This window comes from Zeus faber (genome assembly GCF_960531495.2).
Source record: "Zeus faber genome assembly, chromosome: 7".
Taxonomy (NCBI): domain Eukaryota; kingdom Metazoa; phylum Chordata; class Actinopteri; order Zeiformes; family Zeidae; genus Zeus; species Zeus faber.
Window position 1 is genome coordinate 18,896,464 of NC_137203.1, and position 16,837 is coordinate 18,913,300.

General features: G+C 40.9%; 1 protein-coding gene across 1 annotated transcript in view; it reads right to left on the bottom strand.

Moving 5' to 3' along the window:
* Nucleotides 1–16,178, bottom strand: part of LOC307232379 (EGF-like repeat and discoidin I-like domain-containing protein 3) — a gene marked incomplete at its 3' end in the record, with an annotated part of 120,773 nt that extends 104,595 nt beyond the window's left edge. The window contains exon 1 of the mRNA XM_080003369.1: nt 15,889–16,178. Within this exon, the coding sequence (XP_079859495.1) occupies nt 15,889–15,952 (64 nt within the window). The 5' untranslated portion in view covers nt 15,953–16,178. The remainder of the gene's footprint in view (nt 1–15,888) is intronic.
* Nucleotides 16,179–16,837: the final 659 nt, after the last annotated feature.

The following is a 16,837-nucleotide window of genomic DNA, read 5'->3' on the forward strand; positions in this document are numbered from 1 at the left end:
TATATATATATAATTTATTTATTTCACTTTCACTTTTTAGGTTTATTGACGTATATTGTGAAATTTGCATGACATTTTTATTCAACTTAAATGTTTATTAAAAAAAATGTAATATTCAAAATTTTATTCCATGTTTTTTCGTGGATTTTTGTTTATTTTCAGCTTTATTTGATTGCTCTTTATTTACTTTTAGGGTTATTTTTCTGGTTTATTGTTGAGTTTATTTTTGCATCGTCCATTGTTCATTCCTAGATTTACTGTATTGTTTAGTTAACACATTTATTCATGACATATTTCTCACACGATTTCTGTCGTGGCAAAAAAGCATGTGATCAAATCCAAGAGAGTTACCAAAACCTCCCACGGTGACAAAGAATCCGGTAACTCTGGGAGGAATTTGAGGCCAAACCTCTTCTCTGATTTATTCGGCACGATTGTGGTTTGGCAGAAAACCCAAATGTGGTGATCAAAAAATGAAATTTTAAAAAATTTAACAGTGGGCTGGAGGCGTTCAGCCTCACCCCTAAGCGTAACCCAAAACCCCAAAACCCCAAAACCCAAAAACCGCGTTCTTTGAGGAAAGTGCTTCCAAGTGTTTCGGAGACCACCTCCATTCTTCTCGCTCCGACGTAACGCACAGGCTCAACCCCAAATTGCTTTTCAAACGGTTTGAGGACGGAGGAAAAGTCTTAAAATTCCGTATGAGACCAACGCGGGTGTTTCGCGGTGTATTAAAATCACCAAAATAAAGTGGAAAGATTTAAATGAAGCCGACTTCATCTGGAATGAAGCCAGTTACTTTTCAGTCGTTGGCTTTATTTCCGTTACCAGATATGAACATTTAGGTTTATTCTTATTGTTCATTTTTAGATCGATTTATTTATTTATTGAAGAATAATACGTTTATTGCGCATTGCCACATTTTTGGCTATTTTCTTGTTTGTTTTTTACTTTATTTATTGAATTGTTTTGTTAATTTCTAGGTTTATATTAAATGTTTATAGTTTATCATTAGGTTTATTTTATATTGCCAAAATGTTTATTGTTTATTTTTTAGGAGTTTTTTTACAGTTCATTGTACATTTCTTGGTATATTGTATACTGCTACATTTGAATATATTTTAGTAAACTTTTAGGTTAATTGTATATTGCAATTTTCTTGTCTTTTTTTAATCATTTATATTGCCAGGTTTATGTTGTTCCTTGTTCATTATTAGGTTGATTTTTTCAAACCGGTTTCATTTGAGTAGTTTTGTTCCTCCATTTTTTTTAGGTCTTACTCTTTCTCCTCCTTCTTCCTCTTCCTCTCATCATCCACTTTCCTGTGCCGCTGGATGGTCTTCCCATGGGCAAACCGAAACTTTTGAGACAGGATCAGATCGATCCTCCTGCTCATTATGGGATTGGGGCAGCGATGATGCACTCAGCTCAGGACCTGGAGCTTCACACCACACACACTGGTCTGAAGGTGAAACTGGCAACCCATTATAAGTGCTTATATATCACCCCACATTCCATGAGGAAAATCAAGATGTTATCATATGTGTGCTCTCTGTGACAATTTGAATATGACGCAATAGTCTAAAAACAACTTAAATTACAACGGCGCAATATTGATTATGACTTTTTATTTTTATTTTATTTGCTTTTTTATTTGGTTTATATTGTTTGCCTGCATATTTTGCTTAAGTAAATCAACATCATTAAAAAATGATAAATATTTATATTTTTTTCTCTCTGCATGTATATATTTCAGATGTTTATTTAATTATTTTATTCCAACTAGTTTTGAAAAAAATGTCCAAATATACAGCAAAAACAAAAATGTACAGTAAACAATACAATCATAAGGCTTATATGTAATGTTCAAAGTACATAACAGTATAGTATATACAGCATATACAGTATACACTATATATATATATATATATATATATACAAACATATGTATAAAACCTTATACATTATACAGTAGTATTGTATACAGAATAGCAGAGGTTTGAGATGACAAGGTCTTGGCACCCCTTGTTGGGCCAAACTCACAAATGACAAACTCCTCCTGTTAACCGTTCACACCACTGGACAGCTTGTTTGAACACGTTGTCTCTCTCTCTCTCTCTCTCTCTCTCTCTCTCTCTCTCTCTCTCTCTCTCTCTCACTCTCTCTGTTTATTTAAGCGCCCGACAAACCCTATCGCCCGCCCCCCAGCCCTGGTCTCCTCATGCTCATTACAGATGCCCCAGTTTGCTCAGTCGGCCCCTCGCCAGCCTCATTACAAACTCGGACACCCCCCATCGCTTGTACCCCTTTTCCCATACTCCCTTACCCATCCAGGGTGTGTGTGTGTGTGTGTGTGTGTGTGTGTGTGTGTGTGTGTATGTATATATGTATATATATATATATATATATATATATATATATATATATATATATATATATATATTCTACTGTTCTTTCCCACGTACATGACAAGCATAAAAAGACTCATTAAACATGCATCGCAAGAAGTGGAACTCACATAAGATTTGAAATTCCTCCGCTGAGTTGTGAGGGGAAAGGAAAGGAGGAAGGAGGGATGAAGAAGGAAGGTGTGGGCAATGGGGAAATGTCGCCACAGATTAGCCAGGAGGAGGAGAAAAAGAAAGCCTCGGAAATTCACGTTGCGCTTTCACGGGATTAATGCGTGTTCGATGAAATATTAAGATCTCTGGCTCTGTCTACAAACTGTTTCCCCTCCGACTCAGTCTTCAATATACTGAAATGGAACTTTCCCGAGAAAAAGGGGGAGCAGGCTCATCTGGGTTGCTTCAAAAAAGACACTTCCCTTTTTTCCCTCTCGTATCTGAATGACCTGAATGAGGCTACACAGCAAAATGCCCGTAACATCTGAAGAGTTCATATCCAGTTAATTTACCTATTACACCCAATGGCGTTATGTCACATGTCCATTATTTAATTTCATGTAAGGGACCTAGTACTTCCACACAGGAAGTCAGTTCATAGTATTTATTACCTTGACAGCGAAAATATGACCAGCAAGTAGAAAAAACATATGCCCCCAAATAGTCGACTAAACGTTAGTCGACGAGATGAGTCTCAGTCGACCACGTTTGTCATTGGTCAGTGGGTCTCAGGAAAAAAAAGAACTCAGGAGCTGCCCCCTTGTCAAAATGAACCTTAAAACCTGGAGCATATGGCTGGACCTGTGTATGAAACGCTGGATGGCTTTTAATTTAAAAACAAATTTTTAACAAAAATAAATGTTCGGTCCCCTTGCTGGTTGTTCCGTCACATTCAGAAGAATAATTACAGCTTTTGATGGTTTTCCGGTAATTAACAGGGGGCTCGGTTCACGTGTGCTCACCGTGCAGCGCTTGTAAATTACATTCAATTTTTAAAGCCTGGTTATAAGTTATTGTGTTGGTGTTACTGATAAATTAACAAAATGTTCAGTTCCCTTGCTGGTTGTACGACACATTCAGAATAGGGATTTTCCTAACGACTTATTTCCCTGACGTTTAAATGGAAGTTTAAACTCGGACTAGTCTACCAGTCTGAAAGTCCGAAAAAATATAGCGTATATTGTAAAAATTATTGCGTATATCATATATAAGAGCCATTTGAAACCATTAATCACATTCCAGCCAGTGGTGTGCTCGAGCCCTGTGGGCAGGGAAGAGGGACGCCGACACTGGGAAAACGATCTTCCGTACGCCACATTTCAGTGCAAATTATGTCAATATGTAATTTAAATATGTACATTAATAAAATAATAATAAGTCTAACTGATGTAATGTTTAACCGGTGTAATTAACAGGCGGCTCGCTTTGCTTCACTCTTGTAATTGAAATGTATATTTTAAAGGCTGGCTGGTTATTAGGTTTTGTATTTATCTGCAATGTAGCACAGTTTTAACAATGTTAGTTATAACATTCTTTCTCAGCCCTGGAACTCAAACCATTTTCTGACGCCCTAAAAACATTTCTTTAAATAATTAAATTAATATCAGAAACGTGTGCCCATTAGTCGACGAATGGGTACGTTACGTAAACTCAAATCTGATTGGCCCGGCATGTTGTTATTTCCAGACAACTGCGTTTTATGTTTTTATGTCTGAACGACAACATTTCTGCAGCCTGCAAGCGGCCGTTGACTCAGTCCTGCCACAAAATTAGAAAAGAGTAAAAGCGCCACTTGAATTAAAACTCGGAAGCAAATTGGACAACAAAGAGCTCCACTCCCATCGAATGAGATTGTCCTGCGTCACTGGGGGACTGTTTCAGGTTCGGGGTATGTGATGCCAATCCAACGAGCAAACTATGCTTTTAAAAGAGCCCCCTCAGAAGCCACAAAGATCATCAATGCATCAAGACAATGACTAACACTTAAGGCTGAACGATTCATCGAAACAAAGCGACAGTCGTGGTGTAATAGAAAGGAATTTTTCAAATCACAAAGGCTACAATTGAAAAAAATAAAAAAACGTTTTTTTACGTTACACAATCTTACATGGAGTTCCCCTAATGGGTGCGTCAGGACAGTGGTGCGCTGTGCACAGGGCGTGTGCTGCTGGCAGAGCCTGGAACACCTGTAGAGTCCGGAAGGGAGCCTCTTCCAGAACACTGCTCTGTTTTATTAATTTTTTTTTTTTTACCTTTTTTTGATTCAATGAGCATAAAGCTGTACCTGCAGACGAAGCTCACTCATCGACATCGTTTTCTTTTAAATCATACATTTCCGCTGAAACGCTGCTTATTTTTTGAATGTTCATTTTGTCTGTATCGAATGTTGTGTTGGTCATACCATAGAAGGATTTATTTATTTTTGTTACAATGTTCCATGCCAATAAATGGCTGTTCTTCATGAAGTGTATTTGTAATATTACACTATCATATGCTCGTGCTATAAATAAGGAATTCATTGTTTATTTGTATGGCAGCATGGATGCCCTGCTGATGGCAAAATGCTGTACACAGTAATGAAGTCAGCTATGTCGGGTGACTCCCTCCATCCCAGACGAAAATCAAATCAGTGGATTAATGTGATTCATGGACATGAATGAAACTACAGGACAGGGATGGAAGAGTCTAAAATGGCAAATATCCACAGAAGTTGTACCCATATAATATGGGTATGACATATACAGCTCATATATAGAAAAACCAAAACAGTTTAGCAGTGTAGTTGGACTGCAGCTTGTGTTTCGTGACTCTGAGAGCTAAAATGTTACAGGAGCGTGAAGAACACTCTGAAATGAACCCGAGTCCAAATACATTTTCATGGTTTCAAAACATAAATAGCTTGAAGAGACAATGCCAGCGGTGGGACAATTCACAACCTAAACTGTAAATACACAATGTTTCGATTCGGTGTGAATATGCATTTGAGTACATTGGTCTGCATTGCAGGGGGCCTACCTACAGCATCAGGGTCAGGTAGGAAAGAGCACGCAAATAAATATTTCATACACATGCAACCGTGGTGAATTATACAGTGGCCATGCTACATAACCACCTGCATCTGGACACAACGTAGCTCGGCCGTTTCACTCGGGATAAGAAAAGAAACAACGAAAGGTAGGCAACATTTTTTCAGAGGACAATTACCGCTTATTGCTTGGTTCTTTCGTGAAGTGTCGATTCAATCCAATTTCCGATATCGAGGTCCCAATTTGATAAAGTTCAAAAAAACAGTTCGAATAAATCCACGAACATGATTTAGTTTGAAGGATGGCATTGTTCATTTCCAGCTGTTCTTTAATGAAACGCGGTGTCAGAGTGAGGTGGCCATGAACAGGCATCCATGGATTTAGCTCTGATAGACAGCAGACACACGTGGTATAGATCTGGGACACTTATGGATCTTTCTGGTCAGTTATGGCACTGGCGAGTGTAGTGTGGGCGAGTGCCATATATATAATAATCTGGTCCTGCAGCCGTTACCATGTGGGGTGAGCGACAACCCCCAGGGGCCAGAGGTGGCCCAATTGTGGCCACTGGAAGCAGACTCACTCATCGTCAAGAATTGTCTTTAATCTCGTTTATTCCAAAATTCTCGTGTTACGATGGGGTCTGTTTGGCAAACCACATCGCGGTTCAATGTGTTTGCAATCACAGAAAACTGTTGCAAGTCCATGGCAATACATTTGCGAATTGTATTTGTCACAGTTGCAGAGAGTATGCTCTAAAACGCAGTTAGGAACATTGGTTTTTAAAAAGTTTCTTCTTACCGGTTGGCTCAGTCTATTTGTGATGTCAATGTATGTTTGCTGATATCTGCGGTGTCACTGCTACAGGTATAAGAAACATTTTTCTGGCACAGTTGGAAAACAGCTGTCTTATCAATGTAACAAAAGCAAGTAAACAAGCAACAAGCAAATCAACTCATTTACAAGCAAATAAACTATCTATAAAGAAAACACCTCTAGGCGTATAACTCTATGCTGGCTGGTAGCCTAGCGGTGGTGAGAATCAGCTTCAGTTGGAATGTCATCACTAATGTGTGACGTTCAATTGCTAATCACATCCCAAACAAACTGTGAGAACCGTGAAATGTGAAATTGGAGCCACCGACAGAATTGAACACATATATACATACAGGATACTGTATAGTCACCTTGGGAGTACAATGTGTTGCCAGTCTTCCTATATGCAATACAGGAAGTAAAATGTCTATTACTGGATGAATAATCATGGCCCTTTTTCCTGATTTTCTACGCTCCTGGAATGGATTTTAGTTTGAAGGTGAGTGGCTGCTGCTCATTGAACGGCCCAATTACCAGGGATTTCCAGCCAAGCCATCTCTCTCTCCCTTTCTCTCTCTCTCTCTCTCTCTCTCTCTATAACTCTCTGTTTACCACTACTGTATAATAACCTAAGCGTGATCTATGAGATCCAAACCAAAAACATTGCTTTTCACTAAATCACACTCCTATCCTCAAAAAGAGAGAAACACGTATGTCCTTGGTCCTTGCGGGAAATTACCCTCCTCCTCTGAAGCACCGGTTCTGGACCCAAAACAAGCATCATCGTTACAAATTCAAACACAAATTTGTTTATTTGAAATGTGTTGTTTTCTCCAGCACGTACTCCCGCTTGTACTCAATCAATCAGTCAGCAAACACCCCCTAGTTGGCGTTCTGCAGGTTCTAGTGCTGGAGCCGGCTGACTGACATAATAAATAGAAAACAAACTGTTTGGATAGTTGACAAAGTGACTCGAGTTGGGCAGTTTGAGAAAGGAAAAGCTGCCTGGTATTACTATGTTGAGTGTTGACATTTCTGGGTTACCTATCAAAGCTTCGCGTGATCTAAAAAAAAACACACATGTGCGTGCACATGCGCAAACACACGCTTACAGTAAATACAGGTTTTACTGTATAGTTACAGACTCTGACACATATCAAATAGAGGTTTTGGGGGAACTGACATGTTTTCAACTCTGGGGGCACCACGACACAGAGCCTGGAGTTGGAGAAAACAGCCTTAAGCAAAACAAAACCTAATGCACGAGTGAATTAAATACAATTACAGAAATTTATAAATCCAATTCCAAGTCCAATTTAGAGCAAAAACAACAAATGATTTTGGATGATTTTCCTCTTGTTTGACCATGACATCCGTTGAACCATGTATGAAGAGCCCTGTCACGTGTCAGATACAGTATTAAAGAAAATAAACTTGACACACAAGAAGCCCATCAAATATATCTAACGGAGAAAATACTTCTTTTTGGTATTTTCCATCCAGAATTTGTACCGCATGGCAAAGCGGTGAATTACGCCTTTCATGAAGTGGCCTTAATTCAATTGAAGGATAAATTTAGAAGTCACCGCCTCGCACTGTGGGGAAAATGGCCATTTGTTTTTGCTTCACGTACAGAATGACTCTTTTCAAGAACCACAGTTCAAACAAAAGTGTGTTTGAAGATTTGATGACATTGAAATATCTGGTAGTTTGCCGAGTTAAAGGGATGTTTCACCCACAGCACATAATATAAATACACGGCACAATTGCGGCGTCCAATCCTCAGCCAGGTGAGTTGTAAATATAGAAGGACACTAATGGATCTGAGACCTGAGTTCTTACTTAAAAGGACCATCCACTGTCATTTAAAGTAATTGATAGGATTGGTACTTTCGGCCCGTAAAAAAGGCCGTACGGACGTCTTCCTCAGCCTTACATTCATGGTGAACCGTGGGGTTCTAAGTCGATCCGTCACAAATTGGAATGAGCAGATGCCATTTCCTCGGGGCTTGTTGGAGGTAAGATCTTAAGCTACCTGCCCTCGTTTGATCCCAAATAAGAAGATTGGGCTTATTGGAAATTCCATGGCGTTCCTGAGCCCCATGGAGAGATTTTATCAACCCAAAGCAAAACTCATTGCCTTAACCCCTCAATCTTATTTTGACTAACACAGGCTTAAGTCCAGTCTACTACGCTTCAAAGGCTATGATGGTAAAAGCCCATATTCACTGTAACTCAAGTTAACGACCATTATTAAACGTTATACTGTATGTGACGACTATCGGAATGAAGCCCCTGTGACTCACGCACCCAGTATGCGCTGACTGAAAGTATATATAACACCATCGAAACGAATATATTTACAGGGGTTTTCTCCTCTACCATTCCGCGCTCTCTCGCCACCAAGCTTCCAGTGGCTGTGGCCCAGTTTAGCGGGGAACACGCGGGAATACACACAGTCCTTCAGCTGAAAACACTCTTTTGACTCTCCGAGGGACAAACCGGGCTTTGCGGTAAATCAAACATGGACTTGACAAGACACAAATATTCAAAATATTACACTGGGAGGAGAGAGTGTGAGGATGGAGAACAGTTACACAACAATGCCAACGCGAACTGGACGTCAGCTATTTGGGATTCACATTTTTTCACTTCACGCCTCCTCGAACACATTGTCTATCCTATCCTATCTTTAAAAAAGTAATTAGCAGGATTCTTTAAAATACTTGTTTTTAACGCGGAACAATGCAATTAAACCCAAAATATAACCTTGCCAACCATTTTCTCTCGAGGCCTGGAAGGATTCCAACATATATAAACGGCAGCTTTTTAATTGTGTTGCCACTGCGCCGAAACAGACAGGAACGCCGTCTCAGAACGCGGAGAAAACAAGTGCGGGCTCCTCTAAGCAAAGCCAGCCCAACTCTGAAATGCTTTCCAGAAGAACTCGACAATATATCGTTAAGTGGCTTTTTTACCAAACAGCTTTAAACTCTTTGGGCAAACTACAGTATTACTTCGACACATTATCGTCAACTACAGTGTTTTTCAATCCCACCAAAAGTGGAGTCATCCCTGTGATTCATTGCCGTGACTTAATGTCAGCAGGATATCCGACCCGGGTCCGAGCCACTGCAGATACTAAGTAGCTACCCTCAAACTCCGCTGACACTACAAACGCAGCATTCTCATAATCCCTTTTCTTCTTTCGTCGGGGCGTATTCCACTCTCTCTATTGCCAGCGACTTTTTCTTTTCACGGTCATATTCAACATTTTGATGCTATAAGTGCTAAAAGGATCAGTGTCTATCTACCAAGTCAGACATTATAATACAACGCACCGCTCTGGGTAAATGGCAGAATTCATTTTGTTTAATACCCTCCCCAATAACTGTTTCCAGAGTTTTTGTGTTCAAAAGGATCAGCAAGACATTTTTTTAAGTACAGAGGAAGTGCGGAAGATGAAAAAAGCGTCTGCGATGCGCTTAACGCCTTTAAAGATTTTTTCATCATTTTCAGATTCACAAAGATAATTGCTCAACCGAGTTTGGATTAGATAATAACCTACATCTGCCCCCCGGAACGTTCCATTGTAAGAAACTCTAACGAGCTATAGTAATCAAAGAAGACGGGGAAAATATAGCAACTGGAGATTATTCTCTTCATCCAAATGTTCTGTCTGAACGCCCGTGAACCGGGAAGCTTGAAAGAAAAAAAAGCCTGTTTTAACCGTTTTATCTGTCCCTTATGGACAGTATATGCCTTATTAAAATTATTCAGCAAGTTCTCCCTCTATGGCTGTCTCTGTAACCTCTGCAACCCCGCTTTGTATCAGCCATGAAAGATAGAAGCAGAACAATATAGGCACAAGAATACAGCAATGGAGAAAGAGCCCTGTTACAGTGTATGAGATTATCAGGATAGAACAAGGGAACACCCTTCGCATTTTAATGCAATTAGGCAACATCTACACCGACGGTGAGCAACTGAATCGACTCTCGAGTTTGGCCAACTTGGAAAAAACAACACAACACAAAATTGAAAAAACAAAAAACAAATACGGCAATAGCTGGAGACAAAGTCACTTTATGGGGAAAAAAGGGGGAAGATGAATCCCTCATGTGTTCCGCTATCTTCCATCCCATGATTTCCTTTCTTATGCACGGGCTGCCGTCCAACGAGATCGCCCACATTCCCATTCTTATCATAGCTGATGACCTCATAAAAGGTCTGACCCCTCGGCGATGATTGAAGACTATGGCATTCGCCGCGGACTGAAGGGCGTTGTTGAGGTAGATTGGGAACCTGTGTTATTAAAAGTGACCCGTGCGTTTCCCCACATAACCTTCAGCGTCGCTGGTTAAACGCAGGGCGTGCAGACAGATCGCTGTCATCCATGCGTTGTAGCAGGGACAATTTTACCATTAATATTCATCATTCGGTTTGGCACAGCAAACCTCAAATCTCATCTGTGTGGTCATGAGAGGGATGATTGTGTTCATGTTTTTCATCTTCTTTCATATGTCGGGGATAGACAAACCAAAGGGAATCATGTCATTGTTTAGGCATTAATGGTATAAGGATTAAGGTATCCAGCTGTGACCACTGTCATGAAAGACAAACAGATATTCTACTCCGATAAAGCCCACCAGGCAACGGTGATCAATACAGAAATTACTGATGATGGGAAAAATGACCTTCTTCCTCCTTAACATTGCCTCCGTATACAAACTGGACGGGACATGTCTCATCCTTCACCTCTAATGAGGCGCTCTCTGTGTGCAAATGCTGCCATTGTCAATCATTCCAGACAGAGCTGAAGCCACATCTCAGCCAAGCACTGAATTCAAAAGAGTTACAAACAGTTTGATCATGTATGATTCTACAGTAGATGGAAACTGTGTTTCCACACAAGAGAAACAGTTTTCACTGGACAAAACTAACGTCCAGTGATCATTTAAACACCAAATCATTGATAGCACCAACAGCAAGCTATCAAATGAGCTCTCTAGATGGAGGTCAATAACCTTAATAGCCTGCAGCGTTATAGCTATTAAAACAATAGTCTATATTATTTTTCATGGAATATGAGCTAAACACCATTACAGGACCTCTATGGCGCCTTATACGTTCAAGCCTTTTAGCATGGATGAGGCTTCCATAGCAGCAGCTGATTCTTTTGGGGTTAGGCAGAATCCCGGACAATGGGAGGGAGTCAGACCCGGAGGAAAGAATGTATTGTCTATTGACATGAAACAATGGGGCCAATTCTACCTCGCAAGTGGAGTTTTCCAGGCCAATCAATTTGCTTCTAACTGACCTGTGACATTCTCAATTGACAGTTTTGTTTTTTTTGGTCACGAGTGTCTCTCTGAAACCACCTTCCACCTTTGAGTAAGAGCGAAAGGGGTTGAGATTGATAGAAGCAAGAACGGGACAACATGTCCAAGGAATGGAGGCATCACCAGGGCTCGACGTTCAGGCTTGTCTGCTTGTGCGTGACAAGTGGATTTTTTGTAGGGCAAGTGGAAGAGGAATTGACGTCCCCCATGGACAAGTCAAAGTCATAAACAAAAAAAAAAAATACTGTGTGTCTTCACTTTATGTGTCAGTCATTACTGGGCTATTTAACGTTAAATGAATACATTCAGAATACCGATTCGAAGCAAATGCATCTCCGAAACCCCAAACCCCATAGCAACTTAGTGTAACATGATTGCGTAGTTGACGTTCAAGAAAGAGAGAGAAAGAAAGAACATTTTGGCCGTTTGGAAGTACTTCAAGGTAAACAAAGAAGATAAAAATACAACAGAATGCAAGCTCTTCTCAGCCAGGATAACTGCGTATACATCGCTGTCACTACAGCGGAGCGTCTGCTCTGGTTGTTTTTCACATCTCCGCTCGTGATGAAACATTCGACTGTTTATGAGACTTGGTTCTTGACAAATGGGAATTTGATTCAGTTGAAGAGAAGAGACCTTTGTTATTATACATTTTTGCAATGATTGCAATTTATTTTGGAATGGCAAGTAAAATTGAAAGAGACTCATTTGAAGTTTGAACTGGAAATTTCCATGCCAGTTATATGTTGTGTCCGTCTAAAACTTAGTGAGACTTACAGGTTGAACTCTACTGAAACTTGTCTCGATCAGGGCACTATCCAGTGCATAATGATTAGCGGGCAGTTTAAAAAGATAATCCATAAGGATAACAGAATGGAAACCAAACCTTTAACGGCTTTCTTAAATTGTATATTTTAAAATATGAGATGGCAGAGCATTCCATATCACTGAACCTCACTGAGTTAAACCAAACTGTAATTGAGATGTTTGACAGAAACGAGGCCTGAGTTTATACTAATTTTGAGTGGAAACAGTTTGGAATTATTGATTGTAGGAATACTGCTCACAGAAATGAGGGAAGGTTCCCGTTCAATCAACGATAAACAAATAAAGCAATCTGTAGTTGCTTGACTTGATAAACACTGTAGGAATTGTAGGAAACCATTCGCAATAGCTTTCCCATACTCTACGATCTTCTAATTATATTATCTATTGATCTTATATATTCCCTGAAAAGATAAGAATATAAGATAAGAATATATTAGAGAAGATTGGAATCTCTCAGAGGAGAGATGTGAAAGGCTCAGGAGTTGGGTCACACTCCTGAAAGTGTGCCTGGTCCTGCCAGGCGGCACAGCGGCGTGTGAGGCAGGGTTCTCAACAATGAAACGCATCGAGTCCGACTGGGGGACCGGCCTCAGCTCAGTCCAGCTTCAGACGCTGCTTATTCTTTCAGTGGAGGGCCCACAATTGCGAGACTTTGATGCGGCATCGGCGGTGGTGGCGACGTGGTGGGCCTGCAGCCAAAGGCGGCGTCACCCAGGATTTAAACCCTGGGAGTCAAGGCGCGGGGCCCGAAGACACAGAGGAAGTGGAAGAATACGGTTCCAGCAGCAGTTGGATGCATTCGTTGACAGCTGCAGATCCCCTGAAAATTTTCACTCGGTTTTGAGGACGTTTTCACATTTATGTTGGCTACCCTGTTTCAAGCCCCTATATTTAGCCCTCTAGTGGTGACGTGTGTTGTTTTCATTTGTTTAAAGATGAGTTGGCTCTAAAGATAAGGCAGCTCTTAATAACTACAAAATGGCTCAAATAAAAACTGCAATAGGCATATGGCATTTTGAATATCAGTCCGTTATGAGAAAAATAAAATAGTCACCGAGGGGCTTATCTGAAAATTCATTGGTATCACTCTGTATTGTAATTTTTACATCTGTGTGACTTTTGTGACGGAACAAGTGAAAGGTAAATCCTCTTGTCCAAAGGACAAGCGCCTCAAAAAGTAGATGCTGAGCCCTGATCACAACGCTTTTTCTTTGCTCACCCTTTGGACTTCAACCAGAGATCAACCAGTTGTGCATTTCTGTTTTCAATAAAATAAATTAATTTAAAAATAAAAATAAAAACATCACAAACCTATGGATTTGAGGTTATTTCCAGTCTGGGAGCCAGGCTCATGCCCAGTTGTACAAAATGCAAGTTTGAATAAACTTTGAATTATACATTACGCTCAATTTCTTTAAATATGCATATTTTTAAGTGGGTTGTCTGTACATGAATGATCGCTAGGCATTGCAATTCTCAATGACATTGGAAGCAAGAAGTATTCCAAGCTTGTTTTTCCCCCCAATTACTTTCTGCAAAAAACTTTATAATAATGTGATGTTTTTATGCAGATAAGAAATACATGAGTGGAAAGGAGGAAAGCTGTTACATGACATAACAGCAGAGCATCTTACTTACATCTCTTTATCATCCCACAGCCTTTCAACTGCAAAGTTACAACTGAGCTATTAATACAACTGAACTAAATCCCTCTGCATTCCTGCATATTTAACCGGCAAACTATTAATTGGGGGGTCTGGGAGTGTAAATTCAACCCACTGAGGCCTAAAACAAGTCAACCCGGGGTGGCTTACCCCTCTATTCTGCATTTTCTATGCCAGCTGCAGGGAATATTACATCTTGCAACTGCCGATTGGGAGTACTGACACTGGCAGGCTTGCCTTGAAGAGCCCGGCGGTCTTACAAAACTCTGCTCAAGGCAAGGTGTATCGCTGCGGTTGTCAACGTGGGGTCAGGGGACCCCCAGGGGCATCTGTCGCGAGGTTTTAGGTGGTCCCCAGCAAAATTGTGGTTCAAGTTCACTGTTATTTTTTTTTTTTTACAAGAAGTTGGCATCATTAGACAATGATGACTGTTTTGATCATAGTCTCCCTAACTATAGTGTAGACAGGTATGGAAGTTTGGACTATATCATCAGATGGGGGTCCCTGAGACAAAAATCTATGAAATGTGTATGAAATTGAGGATGATATGAAAAAGGTTGATAATCACTGGTATATATATATATATATATATGTATATATATATATATATATATGTATATAGCGTGTATATATAGGTTGAGTTTTGTCTGGCATGGGAGACTCCAGAGGCAAGCAGCATGTTGCCTAATGACAAGAGACATCAGGGATGGCATGACCCACTTCTATCTTTCCTCCGACAAATCCTCTATATGTGGAAAAATGGACACATGGGCAGGAGCTTTGGCATTCCTCTGGTCCCCCTCCTTCAAAAGAAAACAAAAAACTGGAAGGGCAGTGCATGGAGGGGGTTACCGGAGGGACAGGAATGCATCAATGGGCACTAGAGTCAGATGTATCCACCATCCACACTGTGTTATCTGGAAACCATACATTATACAGTGGTTTTGGACCTGCTAATGATGTCTTCTCAGTTCATTATACTGTAGCTTCCTCTGTGGCACCACTCGGTCCTGCCGGGAGCTCAAATGCGGTCTTTTCATGTTTCTTGCGCCGTTTCTTTTTGTACAAGAATGTCAAGCGGCGTTCATCTGTGTAAAGGAAAAGGCATTCAAGATATATCTAAATCGATCTATGTCATTTAGACATCCGAAATGTGGACTATGTGGGGGGTTTTCTTTAAGTGTATTTTTTTTTTGTATCACTAATCTCATTAAATCCCATACATTTCGATATGGAATTGCAGATGCAGAGGTACATTTCCAGGTTTCTATTGCCATGTTCTTTTTCAATGTATTTGTTATTTGTTGTTTCATTTGATTCCATGTTGCCAAACGTGATCACCTATGATGTAAAGTATTTCTATCTAATTATCTATCTATCTAATGATCGACTTATCGATCTCGTCGATTGTAACGCCGATCACATGTGCGCGTCTGGGTGACTGATGTTGCGCCTTTTATCCGGAAGAAATTACGCACGGATCAAATAAAAAAACAACAACAACAAATACTATCCAATGCGGGACGGAACGCCTGTAGTGCTGGATAAAACAACGGACTCGGGTCATTTCCACTCGTTTTGCGCGACACAGAAACCAGGCCTATGGCGCGATACACGCAGCAAACGACCGCACAACACGCGTCCACATCACTCCGCTAGCGCGTCAACTGATGGACGCGCGCTCCACAGAAACCACCTATCGTCAACACAGGAGGCGGGGGTGGGGGGGGGGGGACCCACGGCAGGGTCCCCAATGCACGGCGTTGGCCGAAACCCCCACCACCTCACTTTTTCTTTCCCCTCCACTCACCTTCCAGCACCCGCGGGACAGCGGCGCTCAGGCAGAGCACGACGGAGACGAGAAGCGGTCCCATCCTCGCCACACGGAGCGGATCTCCACCGAGGTTACTACCCAAACACGGGATGGAAAAACCACGCAGTAAAGTTCTCCGTCCTTTTTGGGGAGTGGGATCCTCTCCTCCCGTCCCCCTGAGTCCCTTTTTTCTTTTTTTCTTTTTTTTTTAACGAGTGCCACTGGACGCCCAACACGGGATGGATGGATGGTTGCACCGAGTGGACGCTTTAATTCCCACCGCCGGTCCCGCTGCGTGGCGACAAGCTGGGAGCGAGTGGGGACTGCGCGCGTCAGTCCGTGGGAAGGGAATGAAGGGGGAGTGAACCAAACGCTCACTGGCTCAGAGAACCGACTGGGGCGCTGTCTCACTGTTAACAGAGAGAGAGAGGGAGACAGGGAGGGAGAGAGGGAGGGAGAGGGAGACAGGGAGAGAGGGGCTGCAGGATGGATGGAGAGAACTGGATCTGGGATATATAAATAATATCATACACAAAAAGATACCGGGGTTTCTAAATCTCGAACGTTTCACAGAGAGCGGTTATTGTGGACAGGGAGTTAATGGGTTTTTTGTATGTATTTATTCAGGCACATAGTTGAGTGCAAGGTTAAAATCCAGACAAAATTATGTTTAGAATTTTGGAATGTGTTATGGGTGTTATATGTTATGTTTTATGGAATCCACACAGAAAATGTTTGCACTCTGTGTGCACTTTGTTTGTATAATTTTTATTTTATTATATCTCACGTTTCTATATTGAATGTCTATATAAAATATTTATTCATAGAGCAACGTAAAGTTGTTTATTTAGTATTTCATATATAGTACTTGTATATATAAAATGTGCATATTAAATATTTATGGACACTGAACACTATTTAGAACCCCACTGCTGCAGCTTCTCAG